Source organism: Chiloscyllium plagiosum, chromosome 19 (genome assembly GCF_004010195.1).
Source record: "Chiloscyllium plagiosum isolate BGI_BamShark_2017 chromosome 19, ASM401019v2, whole genome shotgun sequence".
Taxonomy (NCBI): domain Eukaryota; kingdom Metazoa; phylum Chordata; class Chondrichthyes; order Orectolobiformes; family Hemiscylliidae; genus Chiloscyllium; species Chiloscyllium plagiosum.
In genome coordinates this window covers 24,317,053-24,344,247 of record NC_057728.1, presented here as the reverse complement: position 1 = coordinate 24,344,247, position 27,195 = coordinate 24,317,053, and the positions used below count along the sequence as shown (strand labels likewise).

The 27,195-nt window shown below is 39.9% G+C and overlaps 1 protein-coding gene across 1 annotated transcript in view; it reads right to left on the bottom strand.

Annotated features, from left to right (window-relative positions):
* Positions 1–27,195, bottom strand: part of cacna1c (calcium channel, voltage-dependent, L type, alpha 1C subunit) — an 890,104-nt gene that overhangs the window by 242,940 nt on the left and 619,969 nt on the right. The window contains exons 23-25 of the mRNA XM_043708872.1: positions 20,410–20,497; positions 18,077–18,184; positions 6,005–6,057 (exon numbers count right to left, since the gene is read on the bottom strand). Coding sequence (XP_043564807.1) covers positions 6,005–6,057; positions 18,077–18,184; positions 20,410–20,497 — 249 coding nt within the window. The remainder of the gene's footprint in view (positions 1–6,004; positions 6,058–18,076; positions 18,185–20,409; positions 20,498–27,195) is intronic.

Here is a 27,195-nt window from a genome sequence, read left to right as displayed (position 1 = left end):
ACAGACAGTGTGGACAAAGTCAAAAGTTAGAAGTGTTTGCCATTCGTAGCATAATGAATATGAAGAAAATTGGTAAACACATGCTCACGGCCATAAGATACCTGAAAACTTAATTCTTAATGTTCTTAAGGAATACTCCTAAGAATATGCACCTGTATCATTGGAATTCAATGACACAACCTACAACAGAAAACTGACTGCATACACTGGGTCACCCATTCCTTGTACTGGTACATTCATGATGAAATCTAGCTATGGTAACTCTGCTTGGAAACCACAAATATTCTACCTGTTAAGATGAATGGATCAGCAATAGCAGGACTATTAATGTGTTTGGAACCACTTGAGACCATTCACAAAATTGCCAATAGCAGCAGAAGAAGCCAAGAATATCAAGAATGTCTCATGCATTCAGGTAGAGTGCCCTTACTTATTTTTTTGGCATTATTTCGCATTCAAAGTTTAGTTGATCCTTGCCTTCATTTCACCTACCTTTTAATTTCACTTGCCACTTTTATATTTCCTGTTGTCACTTTTATGTCCTTCTAACTTGATTTTTCAGATTCCCATCCCACTGACAAGTTAGTTTAAATTCCCCCACCACAACACTAGCAAATTTCACTGCAGGGATATTAATCCCAGTTCAGTTATGATGTAGTCTGTCCAGCTTGAACAAGTTTACTTGTGCAAGAAAAAAAATCCAAATGCCTCAGAAATGTGTTGGCCTCCCTGCTATGGCACATTTTTAGTCATATAATTGCTTGATCAATCCTCTTTTTTTCACAGCTACAGTGAATCATAGGATCCCTACAGTGTGGAAACAGGCACTTCGACTCAGAAGTCCACACCAACCCTCTGAAGAGTAACCCACCCAACCCATTCCCCGGCCTATTAATCTACATTTACGCCTGACTAACGCACCTAACCTAAACATCCCTGAACACTATGGGCAATTTAGCATTGCCAATTCACCTAACCTGCACATCTTTGGATTGTGGTAGGAAACCGGAGCACCCGGAGGAAAGCCATGCAGACATGGAGGGGACTGTGCAAACTCCACTCAGAGTTGCCTCAGGCTGGAAATCGAACCTGGGTCTCTGACACTGTCAGGCAACAGTGCTAACTACAGCTAATTTCTACCTTTTCTGACTTTTTGACCATTCTTCCCGATTTTTAATATTCTATTGTGTTTTATACTATTTTTCTACTACTTTCATAGTGTTTCTCTTTTTGCACATAAGGTCTACAGGGTAAGAGCATAGCTTTTTCTTTATTAAGCTTTTTAATTTAACTGAATATAACAGGGAAGCCCAAGCCAATAAGTATACTATTTGCAGCATTTGGGAATTCCTAATTGCTTCTGGCAGTCTGGATGACCTCATTTGTTGGAAGTCCCACCAATTCGAACAGCTCGAACGCCATGTCCTGAAACATGACTTGGCTGGAGGCACAGAGGTGAATCCACAAGGCTGAAGACAATATGGTGAGCATGTTTTCTGAGGTAGTCACACTGCAGACTGAGGAGCTGCAGGCATAGAATGGGTGACCATCAGGCAGAGGAAAGGAGCATGTCAGGTAGATAGAAGAGTCCCAGAGGCCATCCCACTTTATAACTGTCATTCTGTGTTGGAAAGGGATGACAGTGAAGATTCCACTGGAGAAAGAAGCACATAGGGTGGTACTGCTGCACAGGCAGAGGGGAGCAAAAGTTCAAAGAAAATAGTGGTAGGTGACTTGATAATGAGGTGTGCGATTGCCATTTCTGAGACCATGTATTGCCCCGTTGGACCAGGGTCAAGGTTATCACTGAACAGCTGCAGGGTGATGTTGATAGGTCAGAGGTTGTGGCACAAACAATACAGATAGAATGATGTCTTGCATCAAGAATTCAGAGAGCTAGGCAATCCTCTAAAATTGTAATCTCTGGATTACTTTTGGTGCTGCATATTAGTGAGTATAGAAATAAGTAAATAAGGCAAATGAATGCGTGACTCAGGCGTTCATGCAGGAGGGAGGTTTCAGATTTCAGGGGCATTGGAACCATTTCTGAGGAAAATGGAACCTGTAAAAAGGGGACAGTCTGCTGCTGAACCACAATGGGACCAACATCTTTGTGAATAGGTTTGTTAGCGCCATTGGGAGTAGACATTTGCTAGGTATTTGCCTGATTTTATTGTGTAGTTTAATATAAGAGCTGTCTCACTGTACAGTTCCCCAATTATTGCCTTTCCAATTCTTCCAAAACATTTAATAGCATGTCTAAGATTGCATTATCACCTCTTATGGAATCACAGGGACAATCTACTGCTGAAGCACTTCCAACAAATCATTGTTCATAGGCATATTAAAAAAATACTAATTTAAGAAAAATAAATTATTAGAATTATTTGGGGGTATTTCTATTGATTCGAGTTGAAATAATAATAATGGGGTAATTACATTAGGGCAATTCAACTTCCAGAACATTAATTGGGATAGTCACAGTGTAAACAGTTGAGGGTGGGTGGATTTCTTGAAATGTGTTTAAGGGAGTTTTATACATCAACACATTTCTTCAGGACGGCACAGCGCTGGACCTAATTCTGGGGAGTGATGACAGACAGCTATTTGAGGTGGCAGTGGGGAAGCATTTTAGTCATAGGGGCCACAACATATTAAGTTTATATTGGAAAAGGAAAGAGATGGTCTGCAAAGAGAGTTTTCGTTTGGAGGGGGGACGCAGATTTTATTAAAATAAGGCAGGATCTGGCCAAACTAGACTGGGTTCAGCTACTTGTGGGAAACTCTACAGCAGAGCAGTGGGGAATGTTTGTTACTTCAACAAGGAAGCGTGGTGAGTACATGCCCTACACGTTCCCCTTAGAGTGAGATGCAGGACAACAAGCCCAGAGAATGCTGCTGTCGAGAAATATTTCGAATTAAATGAAAAGGACAAAATAGGCTTTTAGCAGGTGCAAAGGAAGCAAATCAATGGAGGCCCTAGTGAAGTATAGAAAGTGCAAAGGTGGGATCTCAAGAATGCAATTAGGAAAGTAAAGAAGAGGCATGAAGAAATATTGATAGGTAAAATTAGAGAGAATCACAAAGGCTAAAAGTGCACTAAGAGCGAGGAATAACTATGGAAAGGGTAGGACTCATCAGGGTTCAAAGGGGCAATCTGCATGTGGAATCAGAGGATGTTGGCAGGTATTAAATGAGTACTATACTTTTCTTTTCTCTCAAGAGAAAGAAGATGTAGGTACATATTTGGGGAGAGGAACAATGGGTTTCTTGAGCTCCGTTATTGTCAGAGGGAATGAAGAGATACTGGAGGCTTTGTCAGGCTTAAAAGTGAACAGATCCCAGGTCCAGATGAGTTGTATCCAAGGCTGCATGGGAGGTGAAGGAGAAAATTACAGGGCCTCTGACTGACCCAAATTTTTAATTCCTCTCAGGCCACAGGGGAGATGCCAAGAAGACTGGAGAATAGCTAATATCGTTCTACTTTTCAAGATCATTGGTAGGGAAACTACGGAGAAAATCTTTTATCTTCACTTGGAAAGGTAAGGTTTGATCAGGGATGGTCAGCACGGCTTTGGCAGAAGTAGATTGTAATGTATCTTAACCGAAACCTAGAATTCATTCTAAAAGATGAAAGACTTAGCAGCAATCTGGGTTTGTTCAATATATCGTTTTAATTGCATGACACTGTGATCTTTTGCTATAAATTCTGTGTCTTATGATCCTGCCCCACTAGTTACCTGATGAAGGAGCAACGTTCTGAAAGCTAGCACTTCCAAATAAACCTGTTGGACGACAACTGAGTAGGGAAGTTGTATTAGAACTGTACAAAACTTTGGTTAGGTCACAACTGTAGTATTGCGAGAAGTTCTAGTCACCACATGAAAAGAAGGATGTGATTATTCTGGATGAGTTACAGAGGAGATTAATCAGGATATTACGTGGGTTGGAATACTTTAGCTGTGAAGACACGCTAGAAAAGGCCTGGGTCATTTTCTTCAGAGCGGAGATAGCTGAGGGGGGACCTGATTAAGGTGTATAGGATGATGAGGGTCATGGGCAGAATGGATAAGAAGTAGCTGTTCCCTTAATTGAAGGATCAATAAGAGGAGGTATAATTTTATTGTGAATGGCAAGAGGTTTACAGGAGAGTGGAGGAGTAGTGAGAGTCTGAAATGGACTGCCTGGGAGGGCTAAAGTGTTTGGAAACCAGACCGCCTTTAAAAAATGTGAATGAGCACTTGAAATGTCATAAAATTCAAGGCTACAGGCTAAATGTTGGAAAATGAGAAAAGCGTAGATAGACTCAATCGACTGAAGGACCTCCTCTGTGTTGTATGACTCTATGATCACTAATGTGTGATCGTGTGAGCAATCCTGAAATTACTGATAATAAGATTAGTGAAATACCCCAGACTGATCACCTAAATCACAAATTTGGCAAAACTCCTACCAGACAGTTCCCTCAATAATACTTCAGTTTTATTTTACTCAAAAATTCTACAAAATACTAAGATAATCCTTACAATCTATTTTTCTTAAATTAGTATTTTTAAAAATCTCTATGAGCAAAGTATTAAGGTACTTCAGCAGTAGATTGTCCCTGTGATTCCGTAAAAGTTGATAATGCAATCTTAGACATGCTACTAAATGTTTTGAAAGAATAGGAAAGGGATTAATTGGGGAAATATACAACGAGACAGCTCTTGTATTAATGTACACAACAAAATTAGTCAAATACATTTGGTTCTGATACAACTCGATAGTTCCCATCTCGTGTGATCTCAAGTTATAAAAAAATTGCACTATAGCATCATTAAACTAATGGGGCTGGAATCATGTTCTAGCCAATATGGGTAAGGAAAATTCGCATTCTACAAGTAACAGTCTAAATTCTTCAATCCTGTTAAAGCCAATTCACGTTGAAGAAACACAGGATATAACAGAACCTATTGTACCCAGCAAATGTCTACTCTTGCCTTCCATCTCCTAATAATGAAACTTTGCTTAAAGTTATAATTATTTCTTTTTTTTTGCTGGTGATAAATGCCAAAACTTACATATGATCTTGACGAGTGTCAATAACACCAGTTACTAACCATGAACAGAGAGCACAATATCATGAGCACATGAGGATGGGGAGAATCTGAGATAGGAACAGTGGTTCAGATCTTATGCTTAATAATACCAATGTAAAGGAAAATAAATCAATTGTACTGTATAAGAGGAGCGTCCACTTTCCAACTTTGCAGCATAAGAATTGTTTCCGCTTTACATTAGTATTTCTTCAGAGTCCCCATGAGTTCAAGACAAACAATTTTGACAAAATGTGTCTTCTTGGCAATCCTGAATATTTTTGTACTATCAAATGATTACTTGCTAAGTAAATATATATGTAGTTAATGGTATATAAATGAAGGCTACTGCAAAAGGATTGCTACTTCTAGCCATATAACTTACTAAGAGTACAGTATCCAACATTTTCACAAACAACATAATGTAACAGTATTAACTTCATATAATCCAGCTGGCATTAAATGCAACAGATATTCTCAATATATTTGTTAGCAACAAAATTAGCTAAACTAGATATCTCCACTGTAAAAAAAAATACTGATTAAACTCAGACTCATTACATTGCTACATAAACGTATCTAAACTTTGACAGCAGCAATCTACTTTCCACACACAAATAAGTGTTATGTAATACAACTGTAAAACCATACTTTAAGGAGGGCCAGTAGTTCAATTGATTAGAAAACTGCAGAATGTTCTTGTGCTTGTGTTTAAATATCATCTAGATTAACAACACATTTTCATCATTGGGCAATCCATAATGCTGCACATCATATACAATGATTTCAGTGCTCAATTCTTCAATTTTCGTTCCTAATAAGTAAGGATTGTTGTCAGGAGCCTCACCTAAAAAAACCCTCTGATACATTAACAAGTACCAGTTGGTTATTCCTTTATTACAATGCACACATATTTACAATTAACTTACTTGCATTCAAACTCTCTCTGTTTGGATCCATCTGAGCATGTGTAGAGTTTCCCCTTGAAATAAAATGTAATAAAAGTTAAAATACCATTACAAAGTAAGGGAAACATAATTTCTACTGTACTTTCTTTCATCAGAGCAATCAAATAGAGAAGTTATTATATAATTTAGTAAGAAATTCTGCAATAATTGGATATAGATGTCACAACCTAGCTATTGGCATGTCTCAAATCTTGTCAGTTTGTATGATCCTAAGTTCTCCATCCTTTACCATTTCAATTTTTCACTCAACTCAACCTTGGTATTTGTTTTTATTCTACTTCATTGAACTCAATATTAGACCAGAGAATGGCACTTTGTCTTTCTGATCATAAACTTAGCTTGTGATTGCCCATATTGTATTCTCCTGATGAAGGGCTTATGGTCGAAACGTTGATTCCCCTGCTCTTCGGACGCTGCCTGTCTTGCTCTTTCTGTCCAGCACCACACTCTTCGAGTCTTCTTATCAATGCCAACATTGCAAACATTTTGTAACAGTTTCTCTCCCCAATTGCTTTAATACAACAGAACAACTGTTCAGAGGAAGGGTCACCAGACCTGAAACGTTAACATTCATTTCTCTTCACAGATGCTGCCAGACCTGCTGAGCTTTTCCAGCAACTTCTGTTTTTGTTTCTGATTTACAGCTACCACAGTTCTTTTGATTGTTATTTAGAACAGCTTTCTAAATGAAGGTCTGTGAATGGGAATGTCTGAGTCTGTCATTAATTTAGTGATAATTAGCATGATCACAACTGAAATATGGTGATATGGGTTTATGACACTTGTGATGCTAGACCAAACTATGAGTTCCAATTAAATATTCTTTCTTCACATTTTGCTCAAATGTTTGGGAACTATGACAATCCTGCACTTCTTTTGCAATGCATGTATCATTAGATTAGATTAGACTCCCGACAGCGTGGAAACAGGCCCTTCGGCCCAACAAGTCCACACTGACCCTCCGAAGAGTAACCCATCCAGACCCATTTCCCTCTGACTAATGCACCTAAAGCTACGGGCAATTTATAATGACCAATTCACCTGACCTGCACATCTTTGGACTGTGGGAGGAAACCGGAGCACCCGGAGGAAACCCACGCAGACACGGGGAGAACGTGCAAACTCCACACAGACAGTTGCCCAAGGCTGGAATTGAACCTGGGGACTCTGGTGCTGTGAAGCAGCAGTGCTAACCACTGAGCCACCATGCCGCCCCCATTCATTATTATAATGAATTTTGTATTTACATTGACAATGAAATAATATAATGGCAGTACAATCTTTAAACTTATAGGCTCAAATACTGTATGAAAATAATGGCCAAGTTAGCACCATTTGCCAGTTATGTAAGTGCAAACAGCAAACTCAGGCAAGGTCAGATACAGCAATTAAAGGTTGTGCTTGCTAATACCAAAGAACAGTGATATTTCTTATAAATATAGTTACAAATTGTTCTAAATACCAATTAATGATACCATTTTAACTAATCAATATGGTGGGTCACAAAAATAATTTGTTCAATTAAGTCCTTTTTTTAATTTTCAAAGATTCGCTTAAAATACATGTATTCAGGTGGTAGTTTAGTTACAAATACCAATTAATGATCCTACAACAATAAACCAGTATATTGTGATAATGGTATTTTACAGTGTTCACATAAATAAATGTATTTCATTTTAATTTTCAATAATTGGTTTAATATCGTGCTTAATAACTGGCAGTACATGGGTGTCAGCAAACATATCCACTTAGGCTAATTAAAATAAAAAGTTCAGAAGGTACCATCAGAATTCTGTCACTCATCTGTTAACTTCATGAAATAGGATCTCAGTAATTGCCTTCTGATTCAAATGCTATGTCAGATTCCTGTACTTGTACTGAATGTGAAGTAAATATGCCACAGAAGTGGCAAGATCAAAAATATCTTTAAAAATAACTTCCTTCACTTTCTAATCCTGTACAAACATTCAAATTAGGAGCAGGAGTAGGCTATGCAGTCCCTTGAGCCTGCTCCTCTATTCAACAAGATCATGCCTGATCTGATTGTTACCTCAAATCTGTATTCCTGCCAACCCTAAAAATCATTTAGCCCTTTGAATTTCAAGAACCATCTACCTCTGCCTTCAAAATATTCAATAACTCTACTTCCAACACCTTTTCAGGAACTAAGTTTCAAGGACTCTAACACTGCGAGAACAAAACAAATCACCTAAACTCTGTTTAAATTGGTGAACAATTTTTTTTTTAAATGACCCCTAGTTTTAGATTCTCCCATGAGAGGAAACTTTGCCTTCTTTGGATCCACCAGGATCTTAGATGCTTCAATCAAGTTACCTCTTATGCCTTTAAACTCCAACAGGTTTATGCCTAGCCAGTCCAAACGTTCCTCATATGACAACCGTCTTATCCCAGGTATTAGCCTGGTAAATCCTCTCTGAACTATCCCAACACACTTATATCTTTCCTAATTAATTACCAATATTGTGCGCAGTATTCCAGTTGCAGCCTCACTAGTTCCCAATTTAACTGAAGCAGGACCTCCTTACTGACTATATTAGAAATGCAGGTGAACCAAAACAGCTCAGAATTAGTCGGGGCACGATGACCATTGTACTTTGCATTTCCTACCTGCTCCAGTAGGAGTCTTGTGGTGCAGTGGTAGTGTCCCTACCTCTGAACTGGGAGTTAAGAGTTTAAGTTCTACCTGCTTCACAGGTGAGTAATAAATATCTGAATAGGTTGATTAACTAAAATACCTGTTTTAAGCAAATTACAAAAAAGGAGTTAGGTTTTCTTTTAATTGTGCACAGGTGTTCTGACAGAGGAAGTAAACAGTTTCCACTGATATACTGACCTGGGAATGCATATTTTGATTTTCTACCCACTATTTTCTTTGTTATTTTTTATTTTTGTTTACTATCACACTGCCCCGGTGGGTAGTTTTTATTATTTACTAGCTTATCCCCAGTTGGACAGTTGAGGTATGGAAAGGTAGGGATGATGGTACAGGCAAGAGTTTCTGGGGACAGTCGACACAACAGGGGAAGTGCTGGCTTCTGGACAATGAAAGGATCCAGACAGGAAAGACACAAAACCTGTCTTTGTGTAAATTGTAGATTTACAATCAAATTTTTGCAAAATCTCCAGAAGTCTTTTATTGCCTAATTCAACATATGGATTTTGGTCTGTTAAACACAGTAGCAGAAGATTAACCTCAATCCCTTCATATTGGAAAGAATGCAAAAAGTTCACTCTTGTTTCAAACAGAAGCAAAGCCTTCAACAGGCTTTGGCCTCTGGGCAGATGACAACTTGTGTCTCAAGAATACAACTGGATCCTCAGCATCCTAACCCATAGACCACAGTCAGTGAAGATGGACAATTGCACTTCCTCCATGTTAACCCTCAATGCTGGAGTCCCCCAAGGATACGTTCTCAGCCCCCTGCTGTGCTTCCTGTAAACCCATGACTGTATTGTCAAATTCGGAACAAATGCTGATGACACCATCATGATAGGACAGATATCAAACAATGATGAGTCAGAATATAGAAAGGGGATAGACACAGTGCAATGATAACAATCTCTCTCTCAATGTTGGCAAAACTAAAGAACTGACAATTGACTCCAGAAAGAAAGAAGGAGAGCATGCCTGCATCTAGATTAATGGAGCAGAGGTTGAGAGGGGAGAAAGCATCAAATTTCTTGGAGTGACGATAACCGACAACGTGTCCTGGACTTCCCACATAGATGCGACGGTCAAGAAGGCACAACAATGCCTCTTCCTCAGGTGGCTCAGGAAATTTGGCATGTCCATAAGGACCCTCACCAACTTTTACATATGGGCCACAGAAAGCAAATTTTCTGGGTGCACAATGGCCTGGTATGGCAACTGCTCTGTCCAGGACCATAAGAAATTACAATAAGACGGTATGCACAGCCCAGACCATCACAGAAGCCAACCTCCCATCCATGGGCTCTGTTTACATGTCTTGTTACTGTGGAAAGGCTGCCAACATCAAAAAGACCCATCTGACTCCAGTAATGCTCTCCTAGAACTCTTCTGTCAGGTAGAAGATACAGAAGCGTGAACATACGCACCAGCTGGTTCAAACACACTTCTTCCCTGCCATTTAGACTGATGAATAGACTCTCTAACCTCAAATAATGCTGATGTTATTATTGATGTCCTGTGTGGCATAACCCATATGCCTTACGCTGCCCAATTTTTTTTTCACGCTGTGATCTGTATACCCTTGATTACTATGATCAGCCTGTACTGCTTGCAAACAAAGCTTTTCATTGTACTTTGGTACACTTGACAATAAATCAAATCAAATCAGAGGCAGAATGTCTGCAGACTGCAAAAGAAAGCATTCCTGTTTTTTTCCTCTCTGCAGCTACTTAATCAAGAATTGAAAGGTAGCTAATCTCTCCCGAAAATATGTTTTAAACTGTTGTCACTAACTAGTGACTAACCCCCAGGTCATCTCCTTTGCCCTGAAGCTCTTCAACCATGTCCTAAAACAGACTCGCTACCACGGCCACATCTGCTTCCTCAGTGCTTGCATCTCCCGTCTCGGATCACTCCAACCCCATGGCATCAATGTGGACTTCACCTGTTTCCTCATTTCCCCTCCCCCTACCTTACCCTAGTTCCAATCTGCCAGCTCAGCACCATCCTCATGACCTGTCCTACCTGCCAATCTTCCTTCCCACCTATCTGCTCCAACCTCCTCTCTATCACCTTCACCCCCACCTCCATCCACCTATTGTACTCTTGGCTACCTTCTCCCCAGCCCCACCCCCTCCCATTTATCTCTCCACCCCGGCTGCTCTCTGCCTTCATTCCTGGTTAAGGGCTTTTGCCTGAAACATTGATTTTCGTGCTCCTCTGATGTTGCCTGGCCTGCTGTGCTTTTCCAGCACCACTCTAATCTAGACTCTGATTTCCAGCATCTGCAGTCCTCACTTTTGCCCTGAAGAATTAATGTGTCAACCACTTTTTGTGTCTTCAGGAAAGAACCAAAAGGACTTGGATACAAAGATCAGAAGGACTTGGCAGAAGCAAAAGGGATACATCATTGAATTCTATGGAATGTTGCCATTGAACAATGTTTCCTGAATATTTTTTCCGTCACTTATAACATCCACGTTTGTTTGTTGTTTGCCTGTGTCTAGGTACAGGTGTTTTTGGGGTTTAGGAAGTGGAGGAGAAAGTGAGGACTGCAGATGCTGGAGATCAGACCTGAAAATGTGTTGCTGGAAAAGCGCAGCAGGTCAGGCAGCATCCAAGGAGCAGGAGAATCGACGTTTTGGGCATGAGCCCTTCTTCAGGATTCCTGAAGAAGGGCTCATGCCCGAAACGTCGATTCTCCTGCTCCTTGGATGCTGCCTGACCTGCTGCGCTTTTCCAGCACCACATTTTCAGTTTAGGAAGTGGACACAGCTTAAGCTGGCAGAGTTACAGAAGGTGGTCTGTTGTGTACAGAAAGCTGGTTAGTGTATTCTGTTCTTCTCAGTCAATCAGAGAGATAGGTTAGCAACACTGAATGATTTGAGTAAATCTTTAAATTTTGTAACAACCCTGGAAACAGTGGGAATTGAGAAACAGTGCATTTTCCTAAGTGGATAGTGACCAGAGGTTTTATAGGCAAAGTTACAAAAAGGATGACTTGCTGGAAGCCTATGAAATGTGATCAATAGTTGATAAATTTAAGAAGGTGGACAATTAAAGCTGCTTTTAAAGGATGGCAGAAGTGTGAATAAGGAATATGAATTCCTTGTAGAACTTATCACATTGCAATGTGATATAGAACATAAAACAATTCAGTACAGAGCAGGCCCTTCAGCCCTCGACGTTGTGCCGACCCATGAACTAATCTAAGCCCATCCCCCTACACTATACCATCATCATCTATATACTTATCCAAGGGCTGTTTAAATTGTCCCTAATGTGGCTGAGTTAACTACATTGGCAGGCAGGGCATTCCACGCCCTTACCACTCTCTGAGTAAAGAACTTGCCTCTGACATCTGTCTTAAATCTATCACTCCTCAATTTGCAGCTATGCTCTTCAAACAACCTGACGTCATCATCTTAGGGAAAAGACTCTCGCTGTCCACCCTATCTAACCCTCTGATCATCTTGTATGTCTCTATTAAATCCACTTCTCTCCAATGAGAACAGACCCAAGTCTCTCAGCCTTTCCTCATAAGACCTTCCCTCCAAACCAGGCAACATCCTGGTAAATCTCTGCACCTTTTCCAATGCTTCCACATTCTTCCCGAAATATGGCAACCAGAACTGTACACAATATTCCTAGTGCAGCCGCACTAGCATTTTGTATAGTTGCAGCATGATATTACGGCTCCGGAACTTAATCCCTCTACCAATGAAACCTAACACACCGTATCAACCTGGGTGGCACCTTAACAGCAGTATCAACCTGGGTGGCAATTTTAGGAGGATGTTAGGAGATTACAGGGTGACCTGGACAGGTTAGGTGAGTGGACAGATGCATGGCAGATGCAGTTTAATGTGGATAAATGTATAGTTATCCGCTTTGGTGGCAAGAACAGGAAGGCAGATTTCTACCTAAATGGAGTCAAGTTAGGTAAAGGGGCAGTACAAAGAGATCTGGGTGTTCTTGTACACCAATCAATGAAGGCAAGCATGCAGGTACAGCAGGTAGTGAAGAAAGCTAATAGCATGCTGGCCTCATAACAAGGGGGATTGACTATAGAAGCAAAGCAGTTCTTCTGCAGCTGTACAGGGCCCTGGCGAGACCGCACCTGGAATATTGTGTGCAGTTCTGGTCTCCAAATTTGAGGAAAGACATTCTGGCTATTGCGAGAGTACAGCATAGGTTCATGAGGTCAATTCCTGGAATGGCTGGACTATCTTATGTTGAAAGATTGGAGCGATGGGCTTGTATACTCTTGAGTTTAGAAGACTGAGAGGGGATCTTATTGAGATGTATAAGATTATTAAAGGATTGGACACTCTGGAGGCAGGAAACAGCTGATGGGTGATGGGTGAGTCCTGAACCAGAGGACACAGCTTAAAAATAAGGGGTAGGCCATTTAGGACAGAGATGAGGGGAAACTTCTTCACCCAGAGAGTGGTGGGGGTGTGGAATGCTCTGCCCGAGAAGGCAGTGGAGGCCCAGTCTCTGATTTGTTTAAGAAAGAGTTGGATAGAGCTCTCAAGGATAGTGGAATCAAGGGTTATGGAGATAAGGCAGGAACAGGATACTGATTGAGGATGATCAGCCATGATCATAATGAATGGTGGTACAGGCTCGAAGGGCAGAATGGCCTACTCCTGCACCTATTGTCTATTGTCTTTCAGGGATTTATGTACATGGACTCCAAGATCCCTCTGCACATCCAGACTACCAAGAATCCTTCCACTGAACCAGTACTCTGCCATCCTGTTATTCTTCCCAAAGTGAATCACCTCACATTTAGCTGTATTGAACTCCATTTACCACCTCTCAGCCCAATTCTGCAATTTATCCAAGTCCCCTAGCAATCTGTAACATTCTTCCAAACTGTCCACTACTCCACCGACTTTAGTGTCATCTGCAAATTTACAAAACCATCCAGCTATGCCTGGGTCTAAGTCATTTATAAAAATGACAAACAGCAATTGTCCCAAAACAGATCCTTGTGGCACACCTTATCAAAGGCTTTAGTGAAGTCTATGTATACCATGTCAACTTCCATACCCTCACCTATTTGTGGGCAGCACGGTGGCACAGCGGTTAGCACTGCTGCCTCACAGCGCCAGAGACCCGGGTTCAATTCCCGCCTCAGGTGACTCTGTGTGGAGTATGCACATTCTCCCCATGTCTAAGTGGGTTTCCTCCGGGTGCTCCGGTCTCCTCCCACAATCCAAAAATGTGCAGGTTCGGTGGATTGGCTATGCTAAATTGCCCATAATGGTAGGTGAAGGGGTAAATGTAGGGGAATGGGTCTGGGTGGGTTGAGCTTTGGCGGGTCAGTGTTGGGCCGAAGGGCCTGTTTCCACACTGTAAATAATCTAATCTAATATGCTTGGTCACCTTCTCAAAAAACTCAAGAGGTTTGTGAGACACACCTGCCCTTGACGAAATCATGTTGACTATCTGAAATTAAATTGTTGCTTGCTAGATGGTTATAAAACCTATTTCTTATAGTCCTTTCCAAAACCTTTTCTACATCACAAGTAAGACTCACTGGTCTATAACTACCTGGGTCATCTCTACTGCCCTTCTTGAACAAGGGCACAATGTTTGCAATCCTCCAGTCCTCTGGTATTAAACCTGTAGACAATGACGCCTCAAATATCAAAGCCAAAGGCTCTACTATCTCCTCCCTAGCTTCCCAGAAAATCCTTGGATAAATCCCATTCGGCTGAGGGAACTTGTCTACTTTCACTCCTTCTAGAATTGTTAACACCTCTTCATAACTAACCTTGATCCTTTCTAGTCAAATATCTCGCATCTCATTCTTCTCCTCTACAATATTCTCCTTTTCCTGAGTGAAAACTGATGAGAAATGTTCGTTTAGCACCTCTCCGATCTCCACAGGGTCCACACTCAACTTCCCACTGTCTTTGACTGGCCCTGTTCCTACCCTAGTCATCCTTTTATTCCTCACACACTTATAGAAAGCTTTAGGGCTCTCCTTTATTCTATTTGCTAAAGATTGCTCATGTCCTCTCTTTGTTCTTCTTAACTCTCTCTTTAAATCCTTCCTAGCTGATGTGTAACTTTCTATCACCTCATCTGAACCATCTTGTCTCATCAACACATAAGCCTCCTTCTTCCACTTAACAAGAAATGCAATTTCTGTAGTTAACCACGGTTTTCTTGCCTTATCACTTTCTCCCTGCCTGACAGGGACAAACCTATCAAGGACAAGCAATACCCGTTCCTTAAACCAGCTCCACATTCCCATTGTCTGCATCCCCTGCATTTTACTACCCTTTTCTATGCATCCTAATTCTTGCCTAATTGCATTATAATTGCCCTTGCCCCATCGATAACTCTTGACCTGTGGCATATACCTATCCATTTCCATTGCTAAACTAAACGTAACTAAATTATGGTCACTCTCTCCAAAGTGCTCACCTACAACTAAATCTAACACTGGCCTGGTTCATTACCAAGCACTTGATCCCGTGCGGCCTCCCCTTTTGTCGGCCCTTCAACATACTGTGTCAGGAAAACCTCGTGTTCACATTGGACAAAAACTGATCCATCCGACGTAGGAAAGATGTAGCATTTCCAGTGAATGTTGGGGAAGTTACAGTACCCCATAATGACCACCCTGTTCCTTTCACTCCAACCCAGAATAATTATGACAACCCTCTCCTCCACCTCCCTGGAACTCTGCGGAGGCCTATAAAAAATTCCAAGCAGTGTGACCTCTCCTCTCCTGTATCTAATCTTAGCCCACACTACCTCAGTAGACAAGTCTTCATCCAAAGTTCTTTCAGTCACTGTCATTCTAGCCTTGACTAACAAGGTCACACCTCCCCCTCTTTTACTGCCTTGCCTGTTCTTAATGAAAGATATAAACCCTGAAACTTGCAACATCCATTCCTCACCCTACTGTATCCATGTCTCCGAAATGGCCACAACATCGAAATCCCAGGTACCTATCCATGCTGCAAGCTCTCCTACCTTATTTTGGATACTTCTGGCGTTGAAGTAGACACACTTCAAACCAGCTTGCTTCTGCCAGCACAATCCTGTGACTGTGAAATCCTGTCCCTGTCCTCTCTAGTCTCATCTTCCTGTGCACTGCAACTACACCTCAGGTTCCCATCCCCTTGCATTAGGTGCATTAGTCTGAGGGAAATGGGTCTGGGCGGGTTACTCTTTGGAGGGTTGGGTCAAATGACCTGTTTCCACACTGGAGGGAATCTAATCTGAAAAGGACATGGGTATAGAAAAGGCATGTAAAAAGTAAAAATCATTAGATGCGATGGGGTCATTTTCATTATACAACAGAATCAAACTCTAAATGTCCAGTATTCATGAGTAGTGGTGATGCATTAGAAATGTTTGAGCTCTGAGAAAGTAGGGAAAGGTATTAATGATGAAGTAACACATACTTAGGAACGCCATGACTTCTACAATTTGAAAGAGAGGGGTAGGACCTAAGAGCTCAGAAACACACACTGAAATATATACTTATTGTGAAGAACGTGAAAGTGTAATCTCATGTTTGAATCCACTGGCCAGGTAGGTTCACTGGTGGTTTACTTATGGTTTATCATCCAACAGAGTCAGATGACTGGAGAGTTGCCACAATAGTGCAATATGTAGGTAAGTCTATGGAAAAATATGAAAAACTGGCTAAATGTTCAACATGAAGGACAAGAAGTGAGGGCCGTGGTTGTGATTGGCAGCAGGGGTACAAGAGTGGAGAACTAGAAAATGTACTTCCAGCTTTGATTTGAGTGATTCATTTAGGAGGAAAAACACACACAGAAGACAATTTCTAGCAGATAGCCTGCTAGCAATAGTCCAGTGAAATCTCAACATGAAAGGCTACAGTAGAACAAAGTGATAGAGTAGCATAAGCAATGAAGTGAATTATTGGTCAATTAATAAAAATAAATGATTGAGAGCTGTTTGTGGCTAATAGTAGAATGGAAGATAGGATGATAAGGGGCTAAATTGAGAGTTACAAAACTGGAAAGAACTCTGACTAAATTCAAAAATTAATGTTAGAAGTCAACCTACTTTGTCACACAGATGGCAAAAGTTCTACCATATAAGACCTATAAGGTGAAAGCTAAGTTAATAGCTCAAAAATTCCAGGAATGATTCAGGAAAGACAGATAAGGGCTGACTCTCCTCTGGCAGGGGAGATAACTTTGAAGATCTTTTCCATCATTTGTGTATCAATCTTTTTCCATTGTAACGAAAAGCAGATTTATTATGCAAGCTGTCTTTGTAAACCTGTCAGTCTTTTTTTTTGTTGGCACAGACTCAAAATAGAGTCTGTCATGAATGGGTGTGGATGACATTTTAAAGAGATGAAGTGTCAGGGGCATCACTGGAGGCAAGAACACTTCCACATGACTGCATTTATCTGCAATGTTACTACTTTCAAGCTGTGCAATCATTGATATAGCATGTGCTCCAACCAAGATTGCTTTTCTCTTTCCCTCAGGCAAACTGCCTCCAAAGTGTTGCTATGGTGTAGATGTGGGATGCAGACCTTGTGATATCAGAAAGCTTGTCTCCTTCTCTGAAAGTGCCAATGATTTAGGTCTTAAGTGTCTGCTTGCCTCGGGTATGTTGGTTTTTAATTTCATTGACAGCCCACGTTTGGGAAACTTAATGGGGAGTGAGACCATGCTGAGAAGTCATTCCAAGAGGTATTCTGTAACATTCTCCACATCAATTCTTCCAAGAAGTTGATAAAACTCAATCCAGTCTACCTGATTACCAAAGAGCAAAAAGGTAGTATGGTGAGGTCTACATATCCATTGTGCTAGGGTGTTAGATGCCTCCCATACTATGAGAATGGAATAACAGATAGACTTATCCAAATTATTTGCTATTTGGGCATTGCTAAGGGCAACAAGAGGAAGATTGACATGTTCTCTACTAGCCCTCTTCTCAGACTTTGGAAATCAGAAATCTGTGACTGTGCAAGTCAATATATTAAAATTTATATTTTAATTTCAAAATGTCAACAGAGTTAAGCTGTACAGCACACAGGTTTGAGACGCCTAACAGTGACCTCACTATAAACAACAAAGTAAAAGCTGGGACTGTTGTAATGACAATGATCTTGTGATCCTGTGCATAAAAATATATATAATCAGGGCAACGGGGATGCACATTCAAGTTAGTTGCATGTATATTGTTGCTCTGGGTTCAGTGAGACAAAGAGCACTAAGATCAGATCACCTTTCTACAAGGTATGGGGATGAACCAGAGAAATTGGAAACAAGGAAAATAAATGGAAGAATGAGTAGTCAGAAGTAATTAACTAATTTACAAAATAAATATTAATTCAATCTTACCTTGAAGAGCTGCACACCAATACAAGCAAACATGAACTGTAGTAATGTGGTGACTATCACAATATTACCAATGGTTCTCAGGGCCACAAACACACATTGAACAACGTGCTGAAAAGTAACAAATATGACTGATTTATTATTTTTCATTAGTTAAATGTAATTTGCTAAAATCTAAATTCAAAGCTAGCAAACATTTTTAAACAAATTGAAATTTATTGTGAAGTTCAAAGGTTAAAAAAATTATGTTGTTAATAAAATACAACTTCTTTTAATCACTTGTGGGATGTGGGTGTTGCTTCAAAGGCATTGTCATGACTACTGAACTTTGGCAACATGGTTATAATTTAAAATATACCTTTAGTTTAAAGTACAGCAGGGCATTCTGTAACTAATTTGTGTAACTGGAATTGCTGGGAAATACCTCTTTAAGAAGTGCCCATGTGATCTCAGGTTGTCATAGGAAGAGAAGCTCAAATGAAATGCATTGAGGTGTCGAATGACAGTTTTAGCACCTCTCATCATAGCACAGAGTTAGAGAAACATGGCTGTTGAGGCATAGACAAAAAAGAAAATTAGATAGCTCCCAAGAACACATCTTCCCAGCTTGAGGGAAATGAAGGAAGCAGCAAATCTCCATGAGGGAAGCACTTTTACCAGAGCCACTTGAATTATTTAAATGGACTGAATGAAGGAGTGTCTAGAATTCTGGATTGTTGGGACCGTTGTGATTAATGGGAGAGAGGGGTTCGACAAGCTGTGCTATACCAGTGATAATTGGATCTAGAGAACTCAGGGAAAGTAGAACTATTACTGAATGATACTGAAAATTTTAACCTGACGTAGCAGGGTGTGATGAGCTGGACAGCCAAGATTTTGAGATGGTCACTTTAATGCTTCTTCTTTGCTAGAAATGTGGCTCAGAGTGAAAGCATTTTGTAAAGTATATTTTGGTTATATTACTTAGTTAATGCAAAACATCCCTTTTTTGTTTTAATCTGATTTATCAGATGCTTGGTAACTAAAAATTGATCTTTGCTGAACTTTATTTGTTGCGTGAAAAGTTTAAAAGTTGAAATCCTGTCCTTTGGTTATTTCTATGAGAATTGTTGGAATTACTTTCTTTTAAAAACATACCAGTCTTTACAGGTATTGTAACACTTACTTTTGAGAAAAAGTTAGGAAGCAGCTTTCAATGAATTGGTACACTAAGGTACACTCTCCTTTTAGGAAAAGTTCCAGGATATTTGCTCAGCAACAATTATATAAATACAAGTCAGGGTGATGTGTGACTTGAAAGGAACTTCAGAAGTGATTGGAAGCTCGATTATGCAGGTAGTTCATAAAGCAATTACACAATCTGTGTTTGGGCTTTGCAGCATAAAGAAAAATCATTTTACAAGTTGTACGTCAAAATAATAGCATTATGGGTATGGGTGAGTTTTGTGATGTGATTTTAAGGAAAAACAAAGTCAGAGAATCCTTCTGCTTCAGTGACCCGATTTAGAATGTGTCAGAGCAAATGACTGCAAGCTCCGGTACTGTTCATAGAATAAGATTATTACAGTGTGAGGTTTAGAGCAAATAGAATAAACATAGAAGGCCATTGGCTTGTTTTCAGTACAGAATAATCAAGGATTGATTTTACTTTGAAAAACCAGAGAGTAAAAGTTATAGGCCAATTCAGAGGAGGCCTGTATGAAATTAGAAACAAGTTTAGTTTTGTCTCCTTACAGTTGGTCAATTCAGGGAAAATACTGTTACCTCTGTAGAAAAATTTAGCTTGTGAAACTTCCTAGTACGTAAGCTTGATTAGAAACCTACAGGCTATTGGAACTGAGAAAATGTAAGCTCCCAAAGTTATTGAAGATTCATATGGCAGATTTAGCAAACACTCAGCGAATTGTCTCATAATCTATGCAGGAAAACTATCAGGAGTCAGTTAAGTAGCAGCTTAAGGAGTAGAGAGATGGGGTACTTTGTCCACAGATAGTGTTAGGAAATAGGTTGAAAGTTTGTCTTTGTGTGCTTTAAGATTTTTCTGAGTGTGTTGTATATTTTGATCACTTTTTTGTGTAATCATTTTTTTGTTCTGTTATTAAAGAAATTATGTAGCCTATGTACCCTATGAAATAATGTAACTGCGGTTCAGAGATTGATCACCACAGTAACTAAAAGAAAAATGACCTATCAAGCCAGATTTCATTCTAGGAGCTGACTTGTCCAGTTGGACCATCAGAACATGTCTCAAGCATGATTACAAATGACACCCCTATACATTCCCACATCTGTACTCAGAATTTATTTAACAATCATTTTATGCAGAGATCAATTACCTTCAATCCCTTTGCTCTGTTAATGGCTCTCAAAGGTCTTAATACTCGCAGCACTCTGAGAATCTTTACTACTGCTATTGCGCTGGAGCTGCAAAAAGAGAAATTATATTTATCAAGGAGCGAAACTATTTTCCATTTATTGATACCAATATTAATTGTGGGTGGTAGGGTTTCATTGCAGCTTTAAACTCCAGGTCCTCAATCGTGTAGTTTGAATCAAGTTCTCAATTGAAATCAGCACATGGCTGAAAGTAGAACTGGCCAACCAGCAGGAATGCAATGATGTGTGGCAGGAACGCAATGACAGGTAGCAGGACATTGCCACTAGAACCATAAAGTCATACAGCATGTAAACAGACCCCATGTCCATGCCGACCAGGTTTCCCAAACTGAACTTTTTACAATTTCCTGCTTTTGGTCCATATCTCTCTAAATCTTTCCTATCCATGTACCTGTCCAAGTGTCTTTTAAATGTCGTCATTGTACTTACCTTACCAATTCCTCTGGTAGCTTGTTCTGTATATGCACCACCCTCTGAGTGGAAACGTTGTCCCTCAGGTCCCTTTTAAATCTTTCCCATTTCACTTTAAACCTCTGCCCTCTGGTTCTAGACTCCCCTGCCTTGGGGAAAACACCTTGGCTATTCACCTTAGCTATGCCCCTCATAATTTTATAAACCTCTATAAGGTCATCTTACAATCTCCTACGCTCCAGGGAAAAAGTCTCAATCTATCCTGCCTGTCTTTATAATATAAACTATCCAATCTTGGGAACATCCTTCTTAATCTTTTTTGCATCCTTTCCGATTTAATGACATCCTTCCTATGGCAGGGCGACCAAAATTGAACACAGTACTCCAAATATGGCCTCAGAAATGTCTTGTAAAACTGTAATGACATCCAAGCTCCTTACTCAATGTTCTGACTAATGAAAGCCAGCGTGCCAAAAGCTCTCTTCATCATCCTGTCTACCTGTGATGCCACTTCCGCCACTTTCAAGGAATTATGTACCTGCACCCAGATGTGTCTGTTCTACAACTCTGCTCAGGACTCTGCCATTAACTGTGTATGTTCTGCCCTGGTTTGTCTTATCAAAATGTAACATGTCACATTTATTTAAATTCAACTCCATCTGCCATTTCTTGGCCTTTTGGCCCAGCTGAATCAAAATCCTATTGTACTCTTAGATAACCTTCTTCACTGTTCACTATACCACCGATTTTCATATCATCGTAAATTTACTAACCATGCCTCCTACATTCTCATCCAAATCGCTTATATAAATGATGAACAACAGTGGAACTAGCACCGATCCTTGCTGCACACCGTGGGTCACAGGCCTCCAGTCTGAACAGCAACCCTCTATCACCACTCTATGTCTCCTACCATCCAGCCAATTGTATCCAATTGGCTAGCTCTCTCTGGATCCCATTTGATCTAACTTACTAATCAGTACACCATGCAGAACTTTGTTAAAGGCCTTGCCAAAGTCCATAAGAAAATGTCGACCACTTTGCATTCATCTGTCTTCTTGGTCACCTCTTCAAAAAACCCAGTCAAGTTTGTGAGACACAATTTCTCATACACAAAGCCATGCTGACTATCACTAATCAATCCTTGTCTTTCTAAATGCACGTGGACCCGTTCTGTCAGGATCCCCTCCAACAACTTACCCATCACTGATGTCAGGCTCATGAGTCTATAGTTCCTTGGCTTTTTCTTGCAATCTTTCTCAAATAATGGTACAACATTAGCCACCCTCCAGTCTTCCAACACCTCACCCATGGCTATTGATGATACAAATGTCTCTGTTAGGGGGTCCCACAATTTCTTCCTTAGATTCTCACAATATTCTGGGATACACTTAGACTCATAGATTCATCGAGTCATACAGCATGGGAACTCTTGGTCTGACTCGCTGTGCTGTTCCAGCAATAAAGTTTCAGCTTTGATCTCCAGCGTCTGCAGACCTCACTTTCTCCTGACTCTCAATCTGACCTAGTCCAATTTGCCAGCATTACCTTAAACCTAGGCCCTCTAGTTTTAGACTCCCCTGCCCTCGGAAAAAGATCTTGCCTATTCATCCTATTCATGCCCCTCATCATTTTATACATCTCTGTAAGGTCATCCTTCAGCTTTGACGCTCCAGGGAAAAAAGCATTAGCCTATTTAGTCTCTCCCTATACAAGAGATTTATCTAACTTTATTCATTGTATGATCTCCAGCACTTCCCTTGTAATCTGGACTCTTTTCAAGACATCACTATTTACTTCCCTGAGTTCCCTAGCTTCAATGTCTTTCTCCACAGTAAATATTTATGCAAAGTATGCATTTAGGATCTCACCCATCTCCTGTAGTCCCACATATAGATGGCCTTACTGATCTTTAAGGGACCCTATTCTCTCTCCAGTTACTCTTTTGCCATTAATATACTCATAGAATCTCTTTTGATTCTCCTTTACTTTATCTAAAGTTACCCCATAACTCCTTTTTGCTCTCCTGATTTCCCTCTTAATTGCACTCTTACATATGTTATACTCCTCAAAGGATTCATTTGATTCCAGCTGGCTGTAGTTGACAGCATTCATTGATCAGAGCCTCAGCACCTCTACTCATCTCATGTTCCCTACTCCTTCCTGCCTTGCCTTTCTCACAATCAGGAACACGCTGCCCTAAATCTCAATATCGCGCTTTTGAAAGCCACCCACTTGCCAGTCATCCCATTATCTGCAAACAGCCACCCCGATTCAAAGTTCCTGTCTAACATCATCAAAATTGGCCTCGCCTCCAATTTAGACCTTTAACTTGTCACCAGCCTGATCCTATTCCATAAGTATTTTAAAACAAATAGAATTATAGTCATTGGTCCCAAAGTGCTCCCCCACTAACATTTCAGCCACTGTCCCTGCCTTATTGCTCAAGAGGAAGTTGAGTTTTGCCCTTTCTCTAGTAGGGCCATGCACAAATTAATGAAAAAAGTTTTCATAAACACGCCTAACAAATTTTTACCCATCCAAGGCCTTAACATTATGACAGTTCCAATTCATGTTTGGAAAGTTAAAATCCCCTTCCAATACAACCCTATTAAACTTACAGATATCTGCAATCGCCCCACATATTTGATCCTCAATTTCATGCTAACTATTGAGATGCCCATAGCACAATATGATCAAAGCGATTGCCCAGGACGATCCTCTCCAAGTAGTATCATGATGTTTTCCCAGTTCCATGTTCCCACCCATGCCCTGAGTGCATCTGGCTTACCTATCCCACCCCTTGCATTGAAATAAATGCATTTTAATTTGTCAAATAAATGCTGTTTAATTCACCTCTGTTTAAAATAGTAATTGGGTGTCCATGATATTATTAGCTAGCAATCTGTATATCCACATTAATTATTGGTGGGTATCCTTCCAATCCACTCAAAAGAAAAGTTTATTACTGAATGAAGTGGAGTAATATGTTGTGACTTCATCTTTGGTGTGATTCTCAGATCCTAACAAGCAGGCAGAGGTAAATACTATATTGCTCTTAGAATTTTTGAATGCTATTTCATTTAATGCAGATCATTAACAGTGCAACATAAATTTCATCCTCTATACGTGACATCAAGATTATTGGTTGAAGAAATTAGTATGGTTGTGTTGTATACCACAAATGCATTGCCCTACACTAATATTGTCAATGATCCCATTTAGACATTGCTACTAAGGACAATCTGGGCTATTCTTTGATTCTGAATTTTGAATCAAACAGGCCATAGACTTCTATGTTAACTTTGATATTGAATTCATCGAGTCATAGAGATGTACAGCACAGAAACAGATCCTTCGGTCCAACTCATTCATGCGACCAGATATCCTAAGTAAATTTAGTCCCATTTGCCAGCATTTGGCCCAAATTTCCCCTTAACTCTTCCTATTCGTATACCCATCCAGATGCCTTTTAAATGTTGTAATTGTACCAATCTTCACCACTTCCTCTGGCAGCTCATTCCATACATGAAACACCCTCTGTGTGAAACAGTTGCCCCTTAGGTTCCTTTTAAATCTTTCCCCTCTCACCTTAAACCTATGCCCTCTAGTTTTGAACTCCCGTATCCCAGGGAAAAGACCTTATTTACCCGATCCATGCCTCTTTTAATTTTATAAACCTCTATGTGGTCAGCCCTCAGTCTCTGATGCTCTGGGGAAGCCTATTCAGCCTTTCCCTTTAGCTCAAACCTCCAAACCTGGCAACATCCTTGTAAATCTTTTCTGAATCCTTTCAGGTTTTACAACATCCCTCCTATTACAGGGAGACTAGAATTGCATGCTGTATTCCAATGGTGGCCTAACCAAAGCTGCAACATGACCTCCCAACTCTTATACTCAATGCACTGACCAATAATGGCAAGCATTCCAAATGCCGCCTTCACTATTGTGTCTATCTGCGACTCCATTTTCAAGGAACTATGAACCTGTACTCCAAGATCTCTTTGTTCAGCAACACTCTCCAGGACCTTAACATTAAGTGTATATGTCCTGCCCTGATTTTCCTTTCCAAAATGCAGCACCTCACATTTTTCTAAATTAAACTCCTTCTCCAATCCTCGGCCTTTGGTTCATCTGGTCAAGATCCCATTGTACTCTGAAGTAACCTTCTTTGCTGTCCACTACACCTCCAATTAAATTGTCATCTGCAAACTTACTAACCGTACCTCCTATGTTCACTTTCAAATCATTTATATAAGTGACAGAAAGCAGTGGAACCAGAACTAATGCATGAAGAAATAAATTCTTCAGATTTCTGATACAAGACTGGCCTGGGATTAAAAAAAACAGCCTTAAACTGAACACTTAATTGTAAGGGAGGATACAAAATGAAGAAGCAGAGGGTGCTGCTAGCGATTCAATAAAACACTAGAAACTATTGATGGTACAGGAGGTGAGGGACAACCTGAATTAATTTTGTGAGAATCAAAGAATTGCAAATCTATGGAAGCATATCATAAATTGCAGATGAGTTTTCCCTTCCAATCCCACCCTCTCCTATGGCAAGTTGGTACCAACGAATGGTATATACACAGCCCTGTTCAAACTTAAAATCATTGACATTACAGAACAAACAAAACATTGTGTACATCTAGAGAATGCAGGGCATCAGAAAAAAATGTTAGAGAATGGAGATTACCGTCTTCAAAGCTTAGGAATGAATGTGCAGATGAAAGAAAGTTGAGTATGTTACCACAGTCAGAAAGTTACATCAATCAAAATCATATTAATGGACTCTCAGTTTTGATGATCCATCACTGCAGATTCCACAGACAGACTTTGATGATGTGCAAGATTTTGAAGAGAAACTTTTTTTTAACTACAACAGAAGATCAGGATTTCACTGAGTCTATCAGAACTTGGTGACATAAAAGAATGGATTAAGATTGCCCTGTTTTGCAGATGTGGATCAAACTCGTATAAATTTTGACATGTTAGTGAGTTCAAATAGTGAGCAAATGTAGCCAATAGTACCTAGTAAAGACAACTGCAAGTGCAAGGAGTACATTCACAATTGTGTTGTCATGTACATCCAATTGAAAAAAAGCTTAATCCAATTGAGATATTTCAGAGAAATGCTCTCCTAAATTAGCAATCCCCAAAAGGAGCAAAGTCGTCCTTTCAAAATAAAGAATGGATACATTAAGGTGTCTTGGAATTATAGCAGTGGAAAATTTGCAATTTCTGACCAAACTTGGGGAATGTGAGGCTACAACGTTTGTTGCAAAGAGATAGGCCTTGCCTACTGGCATTTTACTTAAAGCTGCAATTTTTGAGGAATATAACAATAACTTTAAATGAGGACAGCCTACCTGCCTTTAGTCCAAATCTTATAACACATTCTGAAAACAAAAATGTAAAACTCTAAGCTTTAAAATGACCAACTGATCTAGCAACAATCATCATTTTTATGAGTGTTGCAAACTTCTATCACCCGTTGAGTACAGAAGTGTTTGCTAAGTTCACTGCTGAATGGTCTGTCACTAACTGTTAGATTATTCCCCTCATCCTAGACTCCCCAAACATGAAAATAGTTGCTTTATATCTTCCTGTTTCCCCTTAACAATTTCAAAACTGTGATTAAATCATGCCGATGCATTATAATTCTGGTTTGTGCAATCTCTCCTCATAGTTTAAACCTTGAAGATCAGAATCATCCTAGTAAAATCATAGTACACTAACTCCCAAAAACAACATATATAAGATGGAATGCTCAAAACTGCTGACGATACCTCAGGTATAATCTGACATGTTATACACCTGAAACATGATTCCTACAGACTTGTATTTTATTCCTTACATAGAGATATTTTCTATACCTGTTCATGACATGTCAATAATTTATGTATTGGGACCCCAACTCTCTTTGGGCCTCCACTGTCTCTTGCTACTGCCCATTTAAAATGTATAATATTCATTGTTTCTTGGTCCAAAATAAATTATTACACAATTAAACCCATTTGCCATGGTCTTATCTGTTCTCTTAATCTATCAGCATTACTGCCATTTTATGCCTACTCTTAAAATCTGGACCATTTCGAATCATTGATAAATTTACATAGGTGGCTTTATGCTTCCTTATCTATGCCATTAATAAATATAGTTTATAATTGAGCCTCCCCATAGATGCCACAGGACACCACTAGTCACATCCTGCCAATTAGAATACCTGCCCATTAATCCTACATGCTGTATCCTTTTACTTAGCCAAATTTCTAAATTGCAATCATTTTCATGGACTCCAACTTTAACTG